Source organism: Gambusia affinis, linkage group LG19, assembly GCF_019740435.1.
Source record: "Gambusia affinis linkage group LG19, SWU_Gaff_1.0, whole genome shotgun sequence".
Classification (NCBI taxonomy): domain Eukaryota; kingdom Metazoa; phylum Chordata; class Actinopteri; order Cyprinodontiformes; family Poeciliidae; genus Gambusia; species Gambusia affinis.
Window position 1 is genome coordinate 21789662 of NC_057886.1, and position 24186 is coordinate 21813847.

The following is a 24186-nucleotide window of genomic DNA, read 5'->3' on the forward strand; positions in this document are numbered from 1 at the left end:
AGATTATTATATAATATACTCTGTTACTATTATTAATAATAACTTGTGATAGTATTCTTTGTTCAACATAAACTAAAATAAAACAAAGTTTTATGTTTTCAAATGTTTCTAACATACCTGACTGGTCTGCAAACAAAACACTAATTTAACAAAAAATAATAATAATCATCAAACAATTTCAATAACATTAAATGTATAAAACATAAGACGATCAATAAGTCATTGAGCAATTAGAAATAATAAATATTCATTACGTGGAATCAATCCAATCATGTTAAAGTAAATCACCTTAAATTAAATGCTTAAACACAATATACAAAACAAGCTATAAATAAACATTTCCACTAAGTTTTCTAGGATTTAGCAAATAGAAATAATTTTGCTTATTCTCACTACATTAAAACAAGAAAAGTTTAATCTGGTTTAACTTTAGAGAGAGAGAGAGAAAAATGTGTAAGTGTCTTATTATCTGCATGAAAATATCAGTTTTCATCTGTAAATAACAAAACTTAGGCTTTTAATTAAACATTAGGTTGCAGTTTATGACAAAACTGTGCAGTTTGAATATCAAACGCTTTACAAACCTTAAAAACAATTAAAATTCAAGCATTTTCAAGGTTTTCAAGCACCCTGAAATATTTGTTGCAACAATATTCTTCACAGTTTGTGAGAAGCCAAACACGTCTTCCTGTTCCTGAAACTGCGCGCCTCAACAGCACCTTTTAAATAAGGTTTTTCAGAACAGATAAAGTCTCTCTGGAGATAAAAGTGGCAAAAAAATCCAAACTCGGCGCAACACTTTGCAGGGAGTGAGGGAAATGCAGTTATGTACAGCAGGGATGAACATAACACCAGCTGAAGTTATTCTGTTACAAAATCCCATGATTCAGATGTCTTTAAATGGACTGATACGGCAACCCGTTTTAACATAAAATCAGTTTCACCACATTTACATTCCACATATATAAAATTAGCTTTTAACTAGATGTATAACTAAACTAGGATATCTCTAAATATACTTTGAATAGAGAGAGTATCTGTTTGAGAAATATCTAACTACTTTGACGTCCGATTTATCGTTAAGTTACATGAAAGTGTTAATTCAAGACGCCTACAATGAATTTCTAACTACCTGAAACATATATTTCAGCTATCATCAATTAAATTATGACTACACAAGAAGTACAAAAGAATATCTTTGAAAAGCAGAAATGGAGCATCCTACACAACCAACAAGACTGCAGCAAGTCAACAACTTGGCTTTTCCAGCAGCCATTGTACAGCGCAAAAACATGCTTGTGTTTTAGCAGTGCGATGGGGAATTACTGCTGATTTATGACGTTACATTCCGGATGTTTTTTAAAACATTTTTCAGGTGTATAAAATGATCAACTTTTTGCCAAAAACAAACCCAAGTGTGAATTTTTAAGTTCTTGGGCTGTTTGTAGAAGCAGTAGAAACCGAAATGGAAATACAAAAATTTATACATAAAAGGCTTAAATTACTATGTGGGAAAGTCAAATTCATTTTTAGGTATCTAGGACAGGAATGTTCAAAGTGTGGCGTGGGGGCCATTTGCAGGCCTCTGGATGATTTTGTTTGGCCCACAATTCAAGAATAGAAAGAGTTCACAATTAATTTGACATTTTTTGGGGAGTTTTATTACATCAACGCTCAAAGACCTTGTTTATATTTTGGAAAAACAATAATTTACCGATTCCTTTCCTACCAAAATTAGACTAATTTGCTTTCTTAAAATATTGTGTGTTTACAATATTATTGAACAGATGTCTAAGATGTCTTATGTAAAAAAAACTTTTAATTAATAAAGTAGCTCTTGAGTTCTCCCAACTTAACAATTTTGTCCTAATGGCAAAAATTTTGGACACTTCTGATCTGGAATGTATTTACAGACCGTGAGATGAAAGTGATTGTATACTAAAACGACCTGCCATACACTGACCAATACCTGTGAGCCACAGGGTGTGATGAGAAAACAATGAGGAATCAGAAAAGTCGTCCTCAAACGGAGGGTTATATCCACGGACGCATACAGTCAATGTTTAAACAGATTCTCAGGACTGTGTGAATATCCAGGCTCTGGTGACTGACAGAGTACATGTAGCAACGTCTTAGCTAGCACATAAAAGCTACATTAGCTAAGCTAATTTAGCTAGTTCAGCAGTAAGTACTATAGTAAATATCACTGACAGTACTCAAAAATTGTGATCCAGTAATAACTGTAAAGCATTTATATTGTTTAGAAGTTAGATAGTTCTAAGCTTATGGCTTGCTTACTGTTGTCATAGCAACTCCATAGCAACCGTCTGTCAGTTATAAAGTTCATGGATGTGCGACGTCACATCAGCACTACGCATAGCTTGAGTAGATGGTTGAATGAAACATTATTTTTGCCCTCATTTTGGGAAAAATCACAAGATTTTTTAATAAACTTTAAGAAATAAACGTTGTTAGAAACTTTCTTTAAGTGGTTAAATGCCCCAGTCCCCACAGCCTCCTCCCATGCTCTGCCCATGGCAGAATGATTAATTTGTGGCTATTGATTCCTCCTCCTGTGTGGGAGACAGAGATCGAGAGGGCGAGGCAGCGTGAGAGAGGGTCAGAGAAGCTCGAAGGAGTGGAGCAGCTCGGAGCGGGACGAGAGGTGGAGGTGTGTTGGGGGGAAGCATTCGGTATTCAGCGTGGCGTCTCTCTGCAGATCTTTTTTTTTCTTCTTTCTAATCTTTAATGTAGAAAAAAAGCCGATGGTTGCAGTATGGCTGCGTCAGGCCACCTCCTCTTGGTCTCTCTCCTGTTCGGTTCCTGATTAGAAATTCACAGAGTGTCCACATGTCTTCTGTTGACCTGCAGCAGCAAGGCATGCTGGGAGGAGGCAGAAGAGGAGGAGGAGAAAGAGGGGACGGACGGAGGCAGGCGTTTGTTCATTTTACTGTTTCATTATGTTTATTTAAACGCTGCCGACGTGTTTGTGCTCACATCCCTTCCTCGTCTCACAGTCTGATAGAAGACGAACACGTTCTAACTAAAACCAGGAAGATAGAGAACATAACACCAGTTTTAAAGTCTCTCCACTGGCTCCCTGTAGCTCAAAGAATAAACTTTAAAATACTGTTGTCAGTTTATAAATCACTGAACGGCTCAGAACCACAATACATTAAAGATCTGCTGCTGTTGTATCAACCTGCCAGAACCTCTCAGGTTCTGGTTCTGGTTCTGCTCTGCATCCCCAGAACCAGAACCAAACGAGGAGAAGCGACATTCAGCATCTATGCACCACAAATCTGGAACAAACTTCCAGAAAACTGTAAAACAGCTGAAACACTGACTTCCTTTAAATCCCGACTAAAAACCCACTTGTTTAGGATGATATTTGAATTGTAATTAATTATAATTTAATGATGGAATCTGACTTAATGTTCTGTTTTGATTGTTGATTCTATGTTGCAATTTCACAAAAATCCGTGAAGGACGTCGGAGTCTCAGAGCGAAATTCTGTGAAAGAGGAGTACGAAGCCTGGTGCTGGAAACCCGTTGAAAGGCTGTTTACATCGTTTTAAACTGTGTGATTGTGAACGTGAGTGGGAATAAAAATACCAACAGGTATTATGTTCCATATAACACAGCAGGTGTGTAACAGGTAAACCTTTTATGGATGCAAACGCAAGAACTTGATGACTTTGTGTTTCTGTGTCTGATATGATGTAAAGCACTTTGAAATGCCTTGCTGCTGAAATGTGCTATACAAATAAAGTTTGATTTGATTTGATTTGACCTGCGAGGATTAGGGCCACTGAGGGAAAAATCTGACTTTAATCTCATAATTCTGAGTTTAATGAAAGTAAAGAAGGCAGAATTTTGAGTTTTAAGTAAGAATTCAAAGAAAAACTTTAAAAAATAGAGTTCCAAACCAGAATTTTGAGAAAGAATTCAGAATTTTTGAGACTTAAATCAAATTTAACGAGAAACAAAATGTAGAATTCTGACAAAAAAAAGTTATTTCTGAGATTAAAGACAGAAAGTCAGAATAACAAGAAAAATAAAAAAAAATTTAAAGTAAGAAAACAAAAAAAAGTCAGAAATTTAAGACTAGTAAGAATTCTGCGATTAAATGAGAAGAAATCTGAAAAAACGTACAGATTTATAGATTAAAATCGGAACTCAGATAAAAGTCAGAAATTTGAAATCTATGTCAAAATTATGAGATTGAAATCAGATTAAATGAGAAAAGTTAGAATTCTGACAAAAAAGTCAATTCTGAGATTAAAGTCAGGTTCTTAAGATAAAGTCAGAATTCTTAGAGAAAATGTCAGAAATTTTAAACTTATGTCTGAATTCTGAGATTAAAGTCATAATTCTGATAAAATGAATTCTAAAAGAAAAAAGTAAGAATTTTGACATAGAAATCTGAATTTTGAGATTTTTGTCCCTGTGGCCCTAATAGTCTTCCGTACTCCTCCCTTCCTTTCCTCTTCGGTTCCTCATGCCGCTGCTGCTGCCAGCCTCTGCAGCCTCAGAGAAGCAAAGTTAGCGGGTCGGGTTGTGGAAGATGACAGGCTGTCTGATCGCCACTTAATCCTGCTGGATTATCGTTTTAATTAAGCCAGCATGCGGCTAGCGTTTGCTCTGACGACCTACGAGAACGTTTCTGAAGGATGTTTGGAAAAGATTGTGACCTACATCAGCAGTCTGACGAGCACAAGCCAGAATCCACAGAGTCAATTAGAAAAACAATCAGCAAATGTCCAGTTTGGTGAAATTAGGGAGTGGAGACAGAAAAAAAAACATAAAACGGTAAAAATTTGCTTTTCCTCCATTTTACAAATGTTTAATGAATTAAATTAGAGGTACCGTATATGACGACAAACTGAGCTGAGAAATCCAGATAAAGTTCCCAGGATTGAGGTAAATACAATAATATTTAATGAGACGTTCACTGTAAAACATCTGACGGAGATTTAACTTGGAAGATTTGTTTATTTGCATAAAAGTCAGACGACAGAACTACTTATTAAAAACAAAAAACAAAACCTAAACATAAAGTTAAGTGGAAATAAAAACATATTAAACTTTAACTGCAGGCGTGTTTCTGTGTCTGGTGGATTTCTGGTTAAAACATGTTTGTTTTTCATTCAGTGGGAAGAAAATCCAGAAATTTTACTCGAGTAAAAGAAGAAATACTTTATAATAAAATTACTCAAGTAAAAGTAAAAAGTACAGAGTAAAAATACTCCTAAAAGTAAATTTTGTTTTATAAAGTTACTCATGTAGCTAGTTACTACCCAGCTCTGGTCCAGATGACCACATTTATGGACCTAAATAAAAATAATATTCAGGGACGTTTATTTTTCAAAACTGACAGTAAATTTGACAACAATTCAGTTTTTCTTTTGCTCGTAAAGCAGCTTTAAATGCAACTGATAAGAATATGAGTCATTCTATGCGCAAAAAGAAATGCACTTCTGATTGTTTTCCCATTTAAAATATATATGAAACTCAAATCCGTTGGGTTTTTATTCACAGAACCGCAGAGTAAATTGTTTTTAAATAACGGGGAAACGTTATTTCCAGGGTTTTAGTTGTGCGGCTTTCGGTGTGAAAACAGTGAGCGGTGGAAAGAACTCTGTGGGCAAATAAAAGATTCATTTTCACAACTTGTCCACGCAGTCATCCAAGGGACCGGCAGGGAACCGCGGCGGCGATGTGAGGAAGAGCACAGCTTTGCTCCGGCATGCGCGCGCGTGTGTGTGTGTGTGTGTGTGTGTGTGTGTGTGCGTGTGTGTGTGTGTGTGTGTGTGTGTGTGTGTGTCTGTGTTGCACAGCGTTGATTTCCAGGTGAAAGTGTGTTTGTGCGTGACTCTTCTCACCCGGCGCCGGCTGTGTTTTCACGCTGCTGTGATCATGAGAGACACGCCGTCCTGGAAAGCGATCTGAGGGAGCGGAGAGGAGCCACGCTGCGTTTCATTAAAAATTCATCCGCATCCTTACTGCTCTCCAAGAGACGGAGACAGGAAGAGGAGCGCTCACCTACACGCATGCGCAGTCACAGAGACACGGCAGAGAGAGGGACGGAGGGCAGCAAACCGGATCAGAGGAAATGACGTCACAGCGCCACGGCGGACTCTGCAACACCTTAGCATGGCTGGACGGTAACTAGTTACATTTACTCAGATTATGTTTAATCTGCGAAACATCCAGAGTGTAGAGATGATCTGGTGATTATTCTGTATTAACAGATTAATAATTGGATAGCGAAAGATGCTAGGAAATATCTATTTTTTCTTTTTTACAGACTTTGTTCCAGTGAAGCTAAGACTGTGACTTGAGAAGTTTTGGGTAGAACATATTTATGTCAAATGCAAAATGTGTATATTTTTTTAAACAGTTTTGGCTTAAGTACTTCTCTGAGTGTTTCCTTTTTAAAAGTCTGTACACTCCATTTAATGATTAAACTAACTGACAAGTTATGTGATGATTGTTTCAATAATCAATTAATCATTTCAATCTTAATCCAGTTCCTAAAATAAAGTTTCTACAGTTGGACAGGCGTCATAAGAACCCGGATGTCGCCAGCCTCGTGTGTTTTGGAGCGGCGCGGCGTTCAGCAGCCTCTCTGGCAGATCCAGTCTCATTGCAACTGTTTGTTTTCCCAACAGCACCATTTGCTGTGACAGTGGGGTCTGCCAGCCCAGTAAATACTCGCTGTGCAGCGCAGCAAACGCAGCCAGTCTGAGCAGCGTCACATGAGGCGGCGCCGGCGACCCAAACTTATATAAACATAAACTTATATACTCAAAGCTCTTTACACTAGAGTCACATTCACCCATTCGCACTCACAAACACACACCCATTCATACACTGATACCCAGATCGGTAGGGAATTTGGGGTTAAGTGCCCAAAAGTGCCCAGAGGCACATCGACATGTGGCAGGAGGACCTTCCAATTGCAAGACGACTTCTCAACCATAGAGCCAGAGTCGCCCACAGCAAGACAAAGCCATTCTTCTGAGGTTCATCATGAGAAATGTTTGCTAAATGGAAACTGGAGAGGATCTGTGATGCTGAGGGCCTAAAAGCTCAGGGAAACTTGCATCTTGGATTGTTTGAAATACAACCACATAAATAATGATAATAAAAAATAAAAACCAACAGAAAACTCAGAATAATAATTCTATTAGCAGAATAAAAATCCAAAACAAATCAACAGAGAGTTCTCTCCGGGTTCTCCGGCTTCCTCCCACAGTCCAAAAACATGACAGTCAGGTTAATTGGTCTCTCTAAGTTCTCCCTAGGTGTGTGTGTGTGTGTGCCTGGTTGTTTGTCTTGTGTGTCTCTGTGTTGCCCTGCGACAGGGTGTCCTGTCCAGGGTGAACCCCGCCTCTCGCCCGGGACGCAGCTGGAGAGGAACCAGCAACCCTCCTGACCCCGTTAGGGACGAAGGGTGTTCAGAAAATGGATGGATGGATGGAAATCAACAGAGAAACAGCTAAAGAGTTTCTGTTTGTAATGTTACAAATCAAAAAGCTAAAAGCAATAATTCAGGTTATTTAGTCAGCAATAAGAGTAAAAATTTGGGGTTAATCGTTCAAAGTCATATTTTCATCATGTTATTCATTTGTTAATAAATATCAGCTTTATACTAAATATTTAGTTAGCAAGCTAAATATCCCCCATGCTAATTCAATAACAAGTTTGAAACTAAATACTTACTTCCAGACTAAATGTTTATTTTGACATTGAATATTTTGCTTGCTAATTAAACATTTAGTTTGAAGCTGTGACATTTATAGACTAATAAATAACATGAGACAATATGACTTTGAAAGATAAACTTCAACTTTTATTCTCTAATAAAATGCTAGAAAATCTAAAATTATAAATAACTTTCTAAATGGAACCCCATAATACAGTTTTCTGACATAATTCAGGTAGAAAAATGTTTATAACTCTAGTTTAGAGGTTACAGATCTGGAGATGAAAAGCTGTTTTCTGAACTTTCCCTCCATTCTGCTGTCTGCACCGTCACCGTGTGAGAGGAAGTGTTCACCTTCTCGCCCAGGTCGCCCTTCAGATGCAAATCAGCGCTGCAGAATGTCAAAAGCTGATAACAAACTCGCATTTGCATTTCAGATCGCAGTAGCAGATGTGTTCCTGGGCCATCTGGATCAGATCACCTTCATCCTGATCACACGTCGCAGCAGAGCGACATCATGTTAAGCGTTAGCCCTCTCACTCCCCCATCTGTCACCGTGGCGACGCCCCGCTGACTTTGCCTCCAGCTCTCCTCCACCCGGCCCCGCTTCGACCCGGGAGCCTCCGGCCCGCCGCCTGCCTCGGCCCGGGCTGAAACTTGCATCGCGGAGCTTTTATTTGTCTTCCAGGAAGCTGCAGAGTGAGAGCTGCTCTCCCGCCGAGCGCTAAGAGCGGCTAGCAGAGGTGGGAATGTCTCTGTCTGAGTTTCACCTGAGGCTTAACAGCCACAGCTGAGCAGTAACTGGTCACATTTACTCCAGTAACTTTTTTGAAAAAAATTACTTTCAGGAGTAATTTTACTGTGCTTTATGTTTTACTATAACTTGAATAATTTTATTATGAAATTTTAACCAAATAGACACAGAAACACACCTGCAGTTTTTGTTAAAGTTTCATAAGTTTTATATTTAAAGAAACTGATTTAGAAAAAAATTATTTTTCCAAATTTTGTTATTTTTGTTACTTTGTGACTTAATTATTGTCCCTTTGGTCATTGAGATACCAAAATTTCCACTTAACTTTGTATTTATGTCCATCTGATGATGTGATTTTTAAATATTAATGACTATTTGATCAGTTACTCAATTCTTGAGTAAAATTTTACTCTTGAGGAATTTCTGGCTACTTTTTACTTTTACTTCAGTGAAAATATGTTGCTATTACACATGAAAAAAAACAATTTCTATTTTTATAGCCGTTGCATAAATAACAGGCAGATCTCTTCCTCCTGCTGCTGTTGGGGAAATATAAATATTAAACTGTTTTAGTTGTGAATTTAGTGTTTAAATAGCTAGAATTGTATGACACAGCTCTGCATTTCAAAAATCAAATACTTTTGTACTTTTGTAAGGTTAAAATCACCAGCGATAACAACACTGGCATGATGTAAGCTAATTATAAATTATACTTGGTACATCAGGTATATTACACACAGAGAGTAGATTAGGGATGATAAAGCATCTGGTGCTGGTATGGGCCCCACAAATAAAAATCTGCTTCAGGCCCCAAAAAGGTTTTGGCCGGCCCTGGTTCGTATTAATATCTGCAGATATTCCTGTGGGGGAAAAACCACCAATAAACCCAAACTCTGCTCTGTACTGTCTTCCAGCTCTGACATGATGCAGTGTGTTCAAGGTGCGTTGTGACACAAAGCAAATACTCCGTAATAGATTGCAAATGAACTGTGTCGCAGACACCACCGATTAATCAAAAAGCAGATTGCTGTGCATGCTCCGTGCCACTGCAGGAGAAAGAAAGAGGAGGAGTGAACTGCACCTCCTTAAAATGAATGGATTGTATCTGCAGTTAATTATCATTTAGCAGAGGGTCTCTTTGGGACGTTTCCATGGCGGAAGGATACGGAGGAGCGGAGCGAAGCTGCAAGATGTGCCTGCTGGTAATTACACTTTCTCTGGGATCAATTCAATGCAAACCTGCTGAAAATCACTTTAACATGGAAACCCAGCATCTTCACCAGTTTATTGGACTCCATCTGAATTAAAATTAAGCTTGAAATGATGATCTAGTTGATGAAGGCTACATTCACACTGAAAGTATTAATGTTCATTAATTTCACAGATTTTTGTGTGAAATCTGATTTTTTTTTGTGTATCTGGTCGTTGGCAGGAAGACGATTCTTTTACATGCCGCGGTGGAACAATAACGTTTTCCTGGAGATGTCGGGCTTTTTAATTCAGTGAGGTGCGCCTCAGCAAAGGAAAAAATAATGTAGAAAAACCGTTAAAGAGAAACTCAAAACCACTTTTTTCTGCTACGCTACACCCAGGCTCGTTGCCATAGCAACTGACAACCACGCCACTTCATGTTTCAGGATTCAACACCAAAAACACACTCAAACATTTCCCACACAGATAACATAACATTTAGTCTGTTACAGTTTATGTTTTCAGTCTTGATGTTTGGCTGTGTTAGATCAGCTATCGTTGCTATTAGCTAAGCTAACACCGTCGTGGCTAATTAGCTAATCTAAACACCTGCTTTACTGGTGCTCTGTCAAATTTGGTGTGTAGGTCGACTTTTAAGAAAAGAAAATTAAACCAAAAAACATCAAATTCCACATCACATCTACATGTTACGTTATCATAGTCAAGCTAGCATAACTGGGCTACTTCCCTCTCCCTTGCTGTTTTTCTCTAAATTAAAACTTTTTCCTGACTTTATTAGCTGTTGACAATTAGTAGTAAAGCACTGAGTGCCTTTTTCTCTTATATATCAGGCATATATTTAAGATTTAGTGTATCATACTGAGAACTTAACAGCTAAAGCTTGCTAGCTAGTCATCAACAGCAAGCAGGTAAATTTCAGAAAAGTTCTAGAAAAAACAAGAAAATTTCTGAGTTCCAAAAGTTTAAAATTTGCAAGAAAAAACTCAGAAACTTGGATTTGTCCCAGCAATGTCCAAAGTGGACTAACAGAAAATCAGAAATTCACACATTTTTTCCTGAAAATCTCGAAAGTTTTGAATTTTATCTTGGAAATTTACTTTTTTTTAAACTACAATGGTGGTAATAGGTCGTCAAAGTTTTCCTATTTCAAGCGAACACAAATATTTGCACTAGAAACTTGAAAAAATACTTGGTAAGACGAGTTTTTTGCAGTCTAACAATAAACATGATCTTAATGTAAAACATATCATCTTGCCAAAATGCCGCTCTTGGGATGTTTTTAGAAGCACAAAGACGTGTAAATCGTGAATTTTTTGTAGTAGGCCCCCTTTGAAAGTTTATTTCTCCACATTCCCCTAGCATGGCTGATGAAGCTCTGGAAGGAGCCGCCGTCTCTGAGCCGCAGGGTTCAGCGCGCCCAGCTTCCTGTCATGCTCTGGTGAGTTGTGGCGCCCCACTGCATGCTTACACAAATATTGGCCCTGGGTATGTTTCGTATTGATTTGTTCTCTGGTCACACAGGATAAAGATAAACCCCACCCAACAGCACCAGCTGCAGCTAAAAACATAACAGGATACACACGCCGCTCCGCCGGCATCAAAGTTGAATCTGTACAGTGATGTCATCAAAGCATCAGGTTTTAGTTTTTAATCTCCGATATTGTGGATCGTGTGTTTACAGTCGGGTTTATTTACCTCCTCCTCTCTCCCTTCGATCAGAGACATTAATCATACACTAAACCAATTACAGCGCCATCACAGTCCTCTGCTGCTCATCCAGCCTCTGATTGGCTGCCAGCAGAGCCAATCAGCCCAGTCAGCTTCTGATTGGCTCTGCTCACAGCCAATGAGAGGCTGAACTTACCAACCAACGCTAATTTACAAGATGGCCTCATAATAATGTCTGCTCTGCTGTGATGGATCAGATCATGACGAAAATGACACTTTAGAACCAGAAACCTGAGAACATCCATCCATCCATCCATCCATCCATCCATCCATCCATCCATCCATCCATCCATCATCCATCCATCCATCCATCCATCCATCCATCCATCCATCCATCCATCCATCCATCCATCCATCCATCCATCATCCATCCATCCATCCATCCATCCATCCATCCATCCATCATCCATCCATCCATCCATCCATCCATCCATCCATCCATCCATCCATCCATCCATCCATTTATTTTTTGCCAGTAAATCTGGATAAATATTTCCATCTGTTGCACTAAAATCAGAACTTGTCAAATGAAATCCGTCGCTCTTCATCATATCTACACAAATACAACAACATTTTTCTCTCGGCCTTCAGAGTTTTTAAAAGGTCGTTTAATCTCCAGGAAATGTTTTTCCTGTGAATAATTGATGGAAATGAACCATATCTGTGTTGCATTAGCAGATCTTCATCGGTTTTGGCTCAGATTTCATCACATGCTGAGTTTTTAACAGCAGCTGCAGAAACATCCTGCTGCCAGCTGCCCAGAGCCACAGGCTGGACTGCTACCAGGGATTTTTATTGTTTTAATAACAACTCCTTTTTTTATTTTTCTGACTGTGACCAGAATTACAGTTTGGATTTAGTCAGCTGCAGTTCTTTATGGGCAGATTTTATTAGATTTGGGCAAATTAAGTTAATTTACAATAATTGTACTTGGTGGAGTTTTGGTTAAAAAACATTTCCACGTTGTTTTGCTTCCAGTTTCTAGTGTAAATATCTCAGTAGACCAAACACTTAAAGTCAATAACTCCTTAATATTGATGAAAAATTACTAGTTGCCTTGGCAGATTATTTCACTCAAAGCAAAACATTTTTCCCATGTTGTCAGTGAAATAATCTGTTGTTGAACTGTTACTTTTTCATCAATATTAAGGGATTATTGCCTTTAAATATACGCTCCTGTAACTTGCTGAAAAGTTACGTATAAGTTATTTTTGTTTTATATCAGATGTACCAAACTATTTGCAGAATAAAGTAGTTCTGGGTAAAATTTGGTGTTTTTGTAAACTCTGATAAGGTCCAATACAGCAGACGGAGCCTGAAGTTCTTCTCTGATCCTCAGGGTCTCAGTTCTCTGCTGGCTGATCAGTAGTTTGGGGTTAGTGGCTGATGGAGGCGGCAGAGCTGAGCGCAATCAGGCGTCATGTTCGGTAGAGGCCGTGTGCATTCAGCGCGGCGCTGCGGTGGAGGCGAGGTCAAAATGACCGCCATCCATCGCCGGCTGCAGGCGGACTGACAGCGTGGCGTAACGGAGCTCGATCTCTTCACTCAGGCTGCTATCAGACCAACGAAGAGGCAGGAGACACTTTCACCTCCAACAGCTGGCCTTCAGGTTGTTTTCTCTCGGCTTTGCCCCCAACTGTTAGCTGTAATCTGGATGTTTGGTGATTTGGTGTCATAATGCGGCGTAATGCCACTCTAGAGACGGACATTGACCGGGATGGCGAGGTCCAGCTGGGTAATCCTTATCTGATTGGGCTGAGAGGCTAATCCTGCTCTTATCTGTTTTCATAGCACCCAGACGCTCCCGCCGTTCACACACACACACACACACATACACACACACGCACACACACACACACACACAACACACTCCCACTGGGCTTTTCTGATGCGTGAATGAGCATTACGGTGTTGCGCCCGCATGCATGACGTTGTGATGCGGGACGACCAAAGTGACTGACAGGAGCCGCGGGACGCTGCAAAGAGCAGCAAAGAGCCACAATGAACCTCAACAAACCTCTAAGATCCGCAAACTATTAAACTGTGATTCTAATTATTAACTGTTAGCATTCAGTGAGAGGAAGAAGAGAGAAATGATCTGGTCTTTCCTCCCTCCTTTCCTTCCTTCCTTCAGATGTAAAATGTGTGGGAGCCATGCTGTGGTCGGGTCAAAAAAATTAGAAAATATTACCACCATCCATCTCTCTCTCTCTCTGTTTGCTGGAAGCTGTTTGTAATTCGGATGCGTTGAGAACAACACGCTGTTGTGGAAACTTTTCCTCATTAAAAATGTAAAAACTGTGAGCCGTCAGCGGTGGCCCTCCTTCATCATGAAGACCAACGTTTTCCTCCAAAGCCTCCGCCGCTGCAGACATCCTGAGGGCTGTAATGAAGACAAATGCCTCCGCTTAGCAGCGCAGCCACACCTGGCGCAGGTGGGGGAGGAAGCAGGCGGGACGTCTCATAGCAACGGCCCCCAGGGGCCAATTCACCAGAAACACACATGTATGTACTGCCTCACCAGCTGAATCTGCACACACACACACACACACACACCTACACACCTACCTACACACACACACACACACATACCTACACACACACACACACACACGCACATACCTACACACACACACATACCTACACACACACATACCTACACACACACACGGCTCCAACCAGAGGCAGGCAGAATATCCAAACACTGAGAGAGACGACACTTCAACATATAGACTTTAAAATACTGTTGTTAGTTTATAAATCACTGAACAGTTTAGCACCACAATACATTAAAGATCTGCTGCTGTTGTATCAACCCTCCAGAACCTCTCAGGTTCTGGTTCTGGTTCTGCTCTGCATCCCCACAACCAGAACCAAATGAGGAGAAGCAGCATTCAGCATCTATGCACCACAAATCTTGAACAAACTTCCAGAAAACTGTAAAACAGCTGAAACACTGACTTCCTTTAAATCTCAACTAAAAACCCACTTGTTTAGAGTTTTATTTGAAACGTAATCAATTGCAGGATTATTGACGGAATCTGACTTGATGTTGTTTTTATTGTTGATTCTATGTTGCATTGTATTTTTGTGTTTGATTTAATGTAAAGCACTTTGAAATGCCTTAATGCTGAAATGTGCTCTACAAATAAAGTTTGATTTTGATTTGATATTGGTAAAAGCAGAAAGTAGCCATCAAGAAATTAATTACTGAAGTAAAAAAGTATTTAATAAAAAGTCAACTCTAATTATCAGTCATTTAATATTTAAAAATGACATCATCAGATGGACCAAAATATAAGTTTAAGGGAAAATTTTGGTATTTTATGGATGGAAATGATAATAATTCATTTAAGTAACAAAAAAATAACAAAATGACACAAAGTAAAATGTTTCCAAATCAGTTTCTTTAAAAAAAAACTCATGAAATTTTAACAGAAACTGCAGGTGTGAGTCTGGTGAATGTTTAGTTAAAACATGTTTGTTTTTCATTAGTGGGTAGAAAATCTAAAGATTTTACTCAAGTAAGAGTAGAAATATTTCATAATAAAATTACTTCTAAAAGTATTTTACTTTGTCAAAAAAGTAACTCAAATATGCCCTGCGACAGACTGGTGACCTGTCCAGGGTGACCCGCCTCTCGCCCAGAACGTAGCTGGGGATGGGAACCAGCAACCCTCCTGACCCCATTAGGGACAAAGGGTGAACAGAAAATGGATGGATGGATGGATGGATGGATGGATGGATGGATGGATGGATGGATGGATGGATGGATGGATGGATGGATGGATGGATGGATGGATGGATGGATGGATGGATGGATGGATGGATGGATGGATGGATGGATGGATGGATGGATGGATGGGTAACTCAAATAGATGTAGTTGAGTAAATGTAACTATTTATTATCCAACTCTCTCTATTATGGAGGATTAAGAAAAAAAGTAATGATATTATCAGAATAAAGTTGTTGTAAATTAATACAGTAAATGCTCCAGTATTTCTGTATGTGGTTCATTTATTTCATTCACATTTATTCATTGTTTTAACCGTTCAGCCTCAATCTGGACACTCGTCATAAAAACTCACTGCAGTTTAAGGATTTGGTGATTTATTGACTTCATCAGTTATTTATTTATTTATTTACTTTGTTAATTTTGGAAAATGTTGATTTTTTTTCTCTACAGATGCTCTCCTTGGTCAGAACGCCCAAAGCCGCCATCTTGTTTGACAATCAACTTTTACAGCTTCTGTTTATTTGGACTTTGAATTGAAGTAAACAAACGACAACATATTTTATATTACCGTACAATAATTCAGTTGTAGTAATACCAACATAAAGTCATGTAACAATGTAATGGAAATAATAAAATTAAAATAACAGCATGAATCGTATTTGGAGAATAAAGTGGTAATTTAATGAGAACTAATACAAACTAAACATTTTCTCATCATTTTAAGACGTTCCTCTAGTAAAGTTTCATCTTTTTTCAACTCATAAACTATGATTTAAATAAAAGCCACTTTTTGAAAATGTTTCTGTCTTTAGTCATTTCTTTATTAGAAGAAAAAAGATAAAACAATCTATTAAAATAAGAAATCTCCACACATGGTGTCTGGACAGATGGAAACTCACCATCCAGGCTCTCAGCTGCAAACTGAAACATAATTACCATCTGAAATATTCAACCTGATGTGAGTGAAATACAGCAGAGTTTGCAGCAAGTCGCCTGCGTTTCTCCAGCTGTTTCAACGCATTTCTCTAACATAAGGAGCTTAAACTACCTTTAATCAGACCGACTTGCTTTTTAAGACCCAATTTCCTGCACAGGAAGTCATTTGAATGAGAATTAAAATGAATCTGACCCCGGTAAGTGAACGCAGCGCCTCTGATTTTCCACTCCCATTCCTCCTTCAGGGCTGAACATCATCCGTGAATCACAAATGACAAATCTGGGTTAATTTCCTGCCTAAATGCACGCTCAGTTCGAAGGAAGAGCTCGATTGTGCCGATGCAGAAGCAGTGCCACAGAAACACAGCGAGCTGAAAGTGTGAAGCGTTTTGATGTCATCCTGACTCTGGCTTGTTTGTTTTGCTGGTTAAATAACGACTTGGCCTGGATGAAGGCCGGTCGCTGCTGCAATTACAGTCCAGCTGTGATTAATCCGGCGAGGACAGTAACACAATAACAACTGCATTGTCTCACAACTGAAGCAAAGTGGGAGAACAGTTTGGTTTCTGATACGTAAAGAAGGTTATCAGGTGTAATTAATGTTTATTTTTGATTTTTTATTAGATTCAGAGGTTTGTACAGTACTCTACTATGAGAGTAGCACATATTGATCAGATTATCAATCATTTACTATTTAAAAATTACATAATAAGATGAACCAAAATATACATTTAAGTGGAAATTTTGATATTTTAAGAACCAAAATGACAATAATTTATATAAGCAACAAAAAGTAACAAAATAGGATAAAAGAAAATGTTCCTGAATAAGTTTCTTTCAATAAAAAACTTATAAAACCTTAAAAACTGCAGGTGTTTGTCTGGTGAATATTTGGTTAAAACATGTTTGATTTTCATTCAGTGGGTAAAAAAATCCAGAAATGTACTCAAGTAAGAGCAAAAAATACACAAAAGTTAATTTTTTCCAAAAGTTACTCAAGTAAATGGAGCTAGTAACTACACAACTCTGATTATATTAAAATAGTTCCAGTGAATTAACTAATAAAATCCACCAGATCTTTTTTTCAGTGTTGTAGTTCAGCCGCCATCCAGCAGAGGGCGCCACTGGTCATCATTTAGCGAAAACCAGTGATACAGAAACGAACCGGAAAGAGAAATTATCCCGACAGAGTCCGAAGCAGGATAGGATGTAAAATACGTTTAATGCGGTTCTGTTTTGAAATATAAACGTAACAGAATATTTAGTCTAGTTCTAGTTGCATTAGCAGATTAATTCACTTACTGCTCGCACTTTTTCATCAATATTAAGGATTATTGACTTTTAGCAAGCGGCTATATCTTGCTGAAAAGATGCTGCTAAGCTAGTTTTGTATTAATTCAAGTAAGATATTTGTGATATAAACTAGACCAAAAATGAGTCGTGTTGCTGTTTAGAGTCGTGTTGCTGCTCCAATCATGATGAAAGTGATGAAAGTCAGCCATAACGCTATAATCTCTTCATGTTGGGTTCAGAACTACAACGTTAATCAAACTGTCTGCAACGTGTTTTTCTTCCTTTTAGGATCTTTGTTTGTTAAATTTACCTGCTCTAATCCTTAGAAATAAAATTAGAAGCTGGTGAAAACCTGATTGGTGCGTCTCGTTAGCTTTGACTCTTTTAGCTAACTGGTACCACTCTGACCAGAACAGAACCTCAATGGGTAAATTGAGAGCATGGTGCTGTTTGTTTTTGAAACAGCAGGTTTGCACTACAGCCCACAGCGACGCGATCGATTGGAATTTATAACCCAGGTTTGCAAAACTTAAACGTCAGCTGACAACTTTCATTAAGCTCCATGATGTTTAATCCGCTCCAGAAAAAACCCAAAAACATAATGTTGCATCATCACAGCGGCTTGTGGTCAAAAATAAATTAAACAAAAACAATGGTAGGACTGCAACTAAAGATTCACAATTAATCAATTAATCAGATTAAAAATTAGCATATCTCAACTTTACATCTACGACATTTTAGAAATATGTTAAAATATGTTAAAAAAGAAAATAACACTCCTTTAGTAAAAACTATCATTTGTAGAAAAGAACTCATCTGTAGCTTAAAAAATACTTCAAGAACACAAAGCTCAGCTGTTTCTGCTTGATTTAATAAAGCGCAGGACAAATTTATTGATTATATTTTGGATTAACCGATTAACAGTTGGATGCAAAAGGTGCTTAATAGAAAATAGTTTTATTGAAAGAATTTGAACCAGGTGAAACTAAAACTTGTGGAGTTTTGGGTAAACAAAGTTTTTTTTGGCCTTAAGTGCAAAATGTAAGCATGTGACATTAGATGCGTTTCCATTAAAGACATTGTTGATATTCTGCTAAGGTTGAAAATATACATTTTCACAATTTCCATTGAATAAGAAATGCAATTAAAATCACACATTGTTCACACAACATCATGATCCTGCTACTTCCTGTCTACGTCTTCTTTGACATTTCTGCCAGTAGTAACATCCTCTTCATGTGACTCCTGTGATGTGAAAAAAAGTGTTTCTCTTGCAGTTTTGTGAAATATACCAATTATGATACGGCTGAAAAACAACCTAATCATAATGCAAAAACATTTTATTGAAAAATTTGAGTGCAAATTAATTTTCATAATTCCAATTTGCAGAACTTTATGGTTAAATCAAGCACAGCTTCTGCAAACAGCCTGTTTTGGATTTGTATAATCCAGTTAATGATTAATCAAATATTAAATTAGTCAATGATTATTTCAGTTAGTGATTAATCAGATTAATCGTTTCAGCACAAACTAAAGAAAAAAAAAATCTTTTCCTGCAGGCCTGAAACTCTGCAGCCTCACAAGGTTAAGTTTGTCTCCTCCCTCCAGAGTCATGACAGGAAACACGTCTCCCCCGTCTGACAGGGCGACCCTAGAGGTCGTCTGGAAACCTGAGCTCAGGAGGCGAGGCTGGACACAGGTCAGAGGTCACATGACAGCTACTGCTGCTGTCATCATGGCTGTCAGCAGGTCAGCTCCAAACGACCAGCAGAGCGTCGCTGCACCGCTACAGTAACACGACGTTTAGCTCCAGACGCAAAAACACAAAATCTGACCAAGTATTTCTGTCTGGTTTCTACAGCGAATTTCTTAAGATACTTAAAATAAGACAAAACAAACTTACAAATAACTTTTCATCACGATACAGGAGCTTGTTTTGACTAAATAAATCCTTAATATTGATGAAAAGGTTCTAGTTCCACTGGTAGATTAGTTCATTTATAATGTGAGAAAGATGTTGAACTCAAACTTTTTCATTAATATTAAGGAATTATTGACTCCTGTATCTGTCTTAAAAGTTACTTGTGAGTTTGTTTTGTCTTATTTAAAGTGTATTAATATATTTGCTCCAGAAACCAGAAATATTTGGTAATATTTAATGTTTTTGGAATAAATTAACCCATCCTGAGTCACAGCAGCTTCACCTGCAGCTTTTCTTCATTAGAGTTAGAATATAGGGAATATTACACAATAAATCATTATGAAATTAATCCATATTTTCCTATTTAATCTGGCTAAATTCACGGTTTCAGATCACTTTAATAATCCACTGAATTGTTTCACAGCTGAGATTAAAAAAATCTGAAATGAATCTACAAGCTGGGATTTTTACAAGTCAAGTGTTTTAAATAAAAAAAAAAAAATGCATTTTAACAATTAATATTTCTTTCAACAACCTACAGAAGATTTTAAACTCACATATTTAGTCTCAGAATTAACTTCCTAAATGCAAAGTTTTGCTTCGTTGATCCACAAACATTTATGTTTAGTTTCACACTAATAAATAAATAAATAACTTTTCTTTGTCAGATTTGGTTGTTAAATGCTCAGTTAAGAAAGTTTTTATCACTTCATGTTTTCCTGAGTCTGAGTTGTTTTTCCTCTTAGATGAACTTTGGAAACATCAATAAATGTTTTAATCAGAAACTTATTTTCACTTTGAACCAAATCAGGATTATGAATGTTCTTAAAGGGTCGATTTCAGCAGAATTTAGAGATACATTTACCCATAAACTAACTGATAAAATATAAATAAATATTTTATAAGTGTTTCTGCATTCAATGAAACACTAAAAATTAAATATCACTGATTTAATGCAGATAAAAACTGCTTTGATTTGATCGCTAAGATAACATTTAATAACATAATTGTTATATTAGGGTCATATTTATATCTTTTTGAATCAGCTCTTAATTTGTCTGCAATAATTATGATATTAAACCAACTAACATTTAAAGTACGGTTTTCTTTTATTCCCAAAAGATCAGAATATTTTTATTTCACTGAACTGAGGGGAAAATTGACTCTTTGGATCAAAAACTTTAAACTCATTTTCATTTGGGGTCAAATCCTTAAAGGATTTAAACTATCATTTAACAAAATGGTAAAATATTACATCTGACATCATTTCATATTGATGTAATTTGGCAGATCAAACCTGATTTGATTTGGCTGATAGAATAATATTTAAGCACAAAGCTGTTGTGTTAAAAGTTTGTTTCCAACTCTGACTGAACAAATTAGTTTGTTTCTAAAACTACAAATAAAAATAGCGCCGAAAAATTAACGTCATTTGATCAGCAAACTTCTTTTGTTCCCTGATTGTAGAGAATCTATCGGAGGGAATCCCAGTGAATGGGAGAAATCCCAGACTGAACAGGAAGTGGGATTTAAATCGAGCTGCACAGGAAGCTACCGGCCAGGCTGATAGTTCCTGGTAAAGATTAAAGTGAGTTTTTCTCTCTTCTTACAGATAAAAATCCTCTGAATCCTCAAAATGAAATTGTTCTTTTCTGGATTGTTTCATTAAAAGACAAAAAACTAAGATTTCTGTCTTAGATTTGTGTAACTTTACAGAATGTTGCTGTAAAGTTATCGACAGTAATATTCTTCTTAACCTCCTGCTTGTTATGATCAATATTTACATTTCACAACAGATGCATCTTCAACACAAGAAGATAAAATTTTACCAAGTATTTTTGGTTTAGTTTCTAGATCAAATATCTTAGTTCACTTGAAACAAGACAAAACTAACTTACAGACAACATTTCAACAAGAAATACAAGTTTGTTTTAAGTCTATATTGATGAAAAAGTTCTTGATTCAATGGCAGATCATTTCACTCATAACATGGAGATAAAGTTTTTTACAAGTGAAATATTTAGCCACTGGAACTAAAACTTCTTCATCGATACTAAGGATTTATTTTGTGAAAACAAACTTCTTTATCTTGTTGAAATGTTTCTTCTAGGTTAGGTTTGTCTCATTTCAAGTGAACTAAGATTTTTACTCCAGAGATAAAAGCTACTTGGTAAAGTTTGGTGTTTTTGCAGTGTAGTTGATTGTACTATAAAAAGGCACCATGTGTCTGGAAAACACATCATACATTCATAAATACAAACTAAAACAAAACAAGTCTGAAAAAAGCAACACATCAACAAAAAAAGAGCAAATCAGAATAAAGTAACAGAACTGAACATTTTTATCTAGTTTATATTTCACTTGAAATAAGACAAACTGAACTTTTTACAAGATAAAGCAGCTTTAAGTCAATAACTCTTTAATCTTGATATTAAAACCAATATTAGCTCCTCCGGGAGATTATTTATCTCATAAGACATTTCTCCCAACCTGCTGGTGAACTAGTACTTTTTAAATCAAGATTAAGGAGTTGAGCTCTTATATCTTGCTGAAAAGTTAATATGATCTTATTTCAAACACAGAAACTACAAAACTACATCAAATGTACTTGGTAAATACTGTAGTTTTAACTTGATTGTGCTATAAATCGCCAGAATGTGTCTGGAAAACCATCATGAATACAAGCAAACACTAAATCTGAAATCCAAAAAAAATCGCCATCAACAATAAAAGAAAACCAAACCAGCAGTAGAAGCTAATATTTGCTCAGACTTTGCATTTCGCGATGTTGTTTCTGCATCGACTGAAACGCTGCAGAAGTTAAACTACCAGTTGCGCGAACATCCCGGAAGCTCCAGGAGCGGAAAAGTTTGAGGTTCTCTGACTTCCTACCTTCCAGGCAGCAGGTCCTCCACAGGCCCGAGTGGGTCATCACCTCCTCGTTCTTCTTGCTCGTCTCGTTCTCGCTCATCGACTTGGTCCTGCAGACGCCGCGGGAGTACAGCCAGTAGTCCGTGCCGACCGCGATGGTCATGAGGCTGAAGGCCGCGAAGGCGCCCACCGTGGTCAGCAGCATCTGGACTCCGCGGTCGAACAGACCCATGTTTCCGCATTCCATGAAAGGGGGACCCCCTTTCCTCTTGATGTACAGGAAGTAAATATTTGAAAATTTGCGGGACCAAACCAAGCCGAAAAAACGGGCTAGACTCGAGCGGAAGGAGAGGGAGGAAGGAGGAGGAGGATGCGGTAGGAACCTTATGGTTGCGTTGGGTGAGGACCTCCAAAAGAGAAAAAATAAACGACTAAATTTAGAGTTTATGGAGAGGAAGAGGCAGGAGAGTCTCTTCCTCTGCTGTGGGTTTCACTTTTTCCTCTAACAGGAAGCGGAAAATGACTCGGCCTGTAGCTGCAGAGGTAGCCCCCCCAGTTGCAGCGAGAAAAGCTGCAAATGTGGATAAAAACACGGAGTTACAGAGATGAGTTAAAGCCTGAAGAGGCTCAAAACAAACCTGCTGGAGCGGGATTCACATGAGATCAGCCTACAGTTCAATATCACTTCACTGTTAGCTAATATTACTAATAATTATTATATTCTAGAGGGTTTGTTAGTCGGTTAAGGGTCATAAATGAATGACGGAAGGCATTTCTTTCGTTTTAACAGCAGAGAGTAAACAATTCAAGTCCTCTTCCCAGGAACAATCTCTCAAATCAACACGATGGAAATGAGGAAATCAGTGATGAATTAATTCATCGGCAGGCCAGGAAAACAGAAAATACCAGAAATAATAAGAATGGAGGGAGGGAGGGGGGAAATAATAAAAATTATAAATAAATAAATAATAATTAACCGCTCAGATTTTCCTTTTTTCTAAAATTTTGGTCTCCAGTTTCCATATGGAGCCTTAGAGCTCTGGGCAGGTTTCCGCCGAAAATGGGGGTCTGCGGTCAGAGGAGGCTCGGCCGTCGACGATCCGGAGAGAGCGGGGCGCATCCGGCAAGGCAAGCCGACCATCACTCGACATAAAGCCGACAGAAGAGCCAGGAGGACGGGGAGTCAGAGTGGGCGCCGATGGAGGAGGAGGAGGAGGAAGATGATGCTGCTGCTGCTGATGAAGCCGCCGCTGCTCCAGTATCCAAATTCACCGCGGCGGGATCACACCCAGGACAGTCCCGCTTGTGTAGTAGCCCTTGCGCCATGTATTGGGAAGAAGAAGAAGAAAAAAGAAAAAAGGAGCTCGGATGAACGTTGCAATGCTCCCCCTCCTCTTCCTCTGGTTCCTCCTCCTCTTCTTCCTCTCCTCTTCCTTTGCGCTCACGGATGGATGCGGGTTTGCTCGCTTTTGCAGGAAGAGAGGAGGAAGGAAGAGAAAAAAAAATCTATATTACACAATCAGGAGAGGGAGACGGTGCTGGTGTTGTCACGATGTGTGCGTTCACACGCTCACTTCGGCTCCTCTCCGCTCAGTGAGAGCAGTTTGCGGAAGCCGCTCTGCAGTTCGTCCGGAAACGCATAAAAATAATAATAATAATAATAATAATTTGAAAAATACATCTGCTGGAGGGATCTTCTCCTCTTCTTCTGTTTCAGTGTTTTGGTAAATAGTGAATTAGTGGGTGAGAGTTACGCATTTCTGGATCCAATTGTTGCAGCGTGCTCTCTGAAGCACATCCAACTTCACTTACTTCCTACCAAATAACTGATAAAACCGCAAATATGAACGAAAATGTAAAGATTTTCACTTTATTCAGCCACTGAATGTTTTATCTGATGATAAAATGTACATTTGTATCTTTGAATGTCGGATATTTTAGCAGTTAAGTCGCTGTTTTAAGCAGAGTGGTGCTGAAAGGACAGCTCCCTGCAGCGCCCCCTCTGTGGACTCTGTCTCCCTCT

General features: G+C 38.2%; 1 protein-coding gene across 1 annotated transcript in view; it reads right to left on the reverse strand.

Moving 5' to 3' along the window:
• The window catches only part of cacng2a (calcium channel, voltage-dependent, gamma subunit 2a), a 56668-nt gene extending 33005 nt beyond the window's left edge, over nt 1-23663 (reverse strand). Inside the window, exon 1 of the mRNA XM_044101475.1 lies at nt 22185-23663. Within this exon, the coding sequence (XP_043957410.1) occupies nt 22185-22410 (226 nt within the window). The 5' untranslated portion in view covers nt 22411-23663. The remainder of the gene's footprint in view (nt 1-22184) is intronic.
• Between the last annotated feature and the right edge of the window lie 523 nt (nt 23664-24186).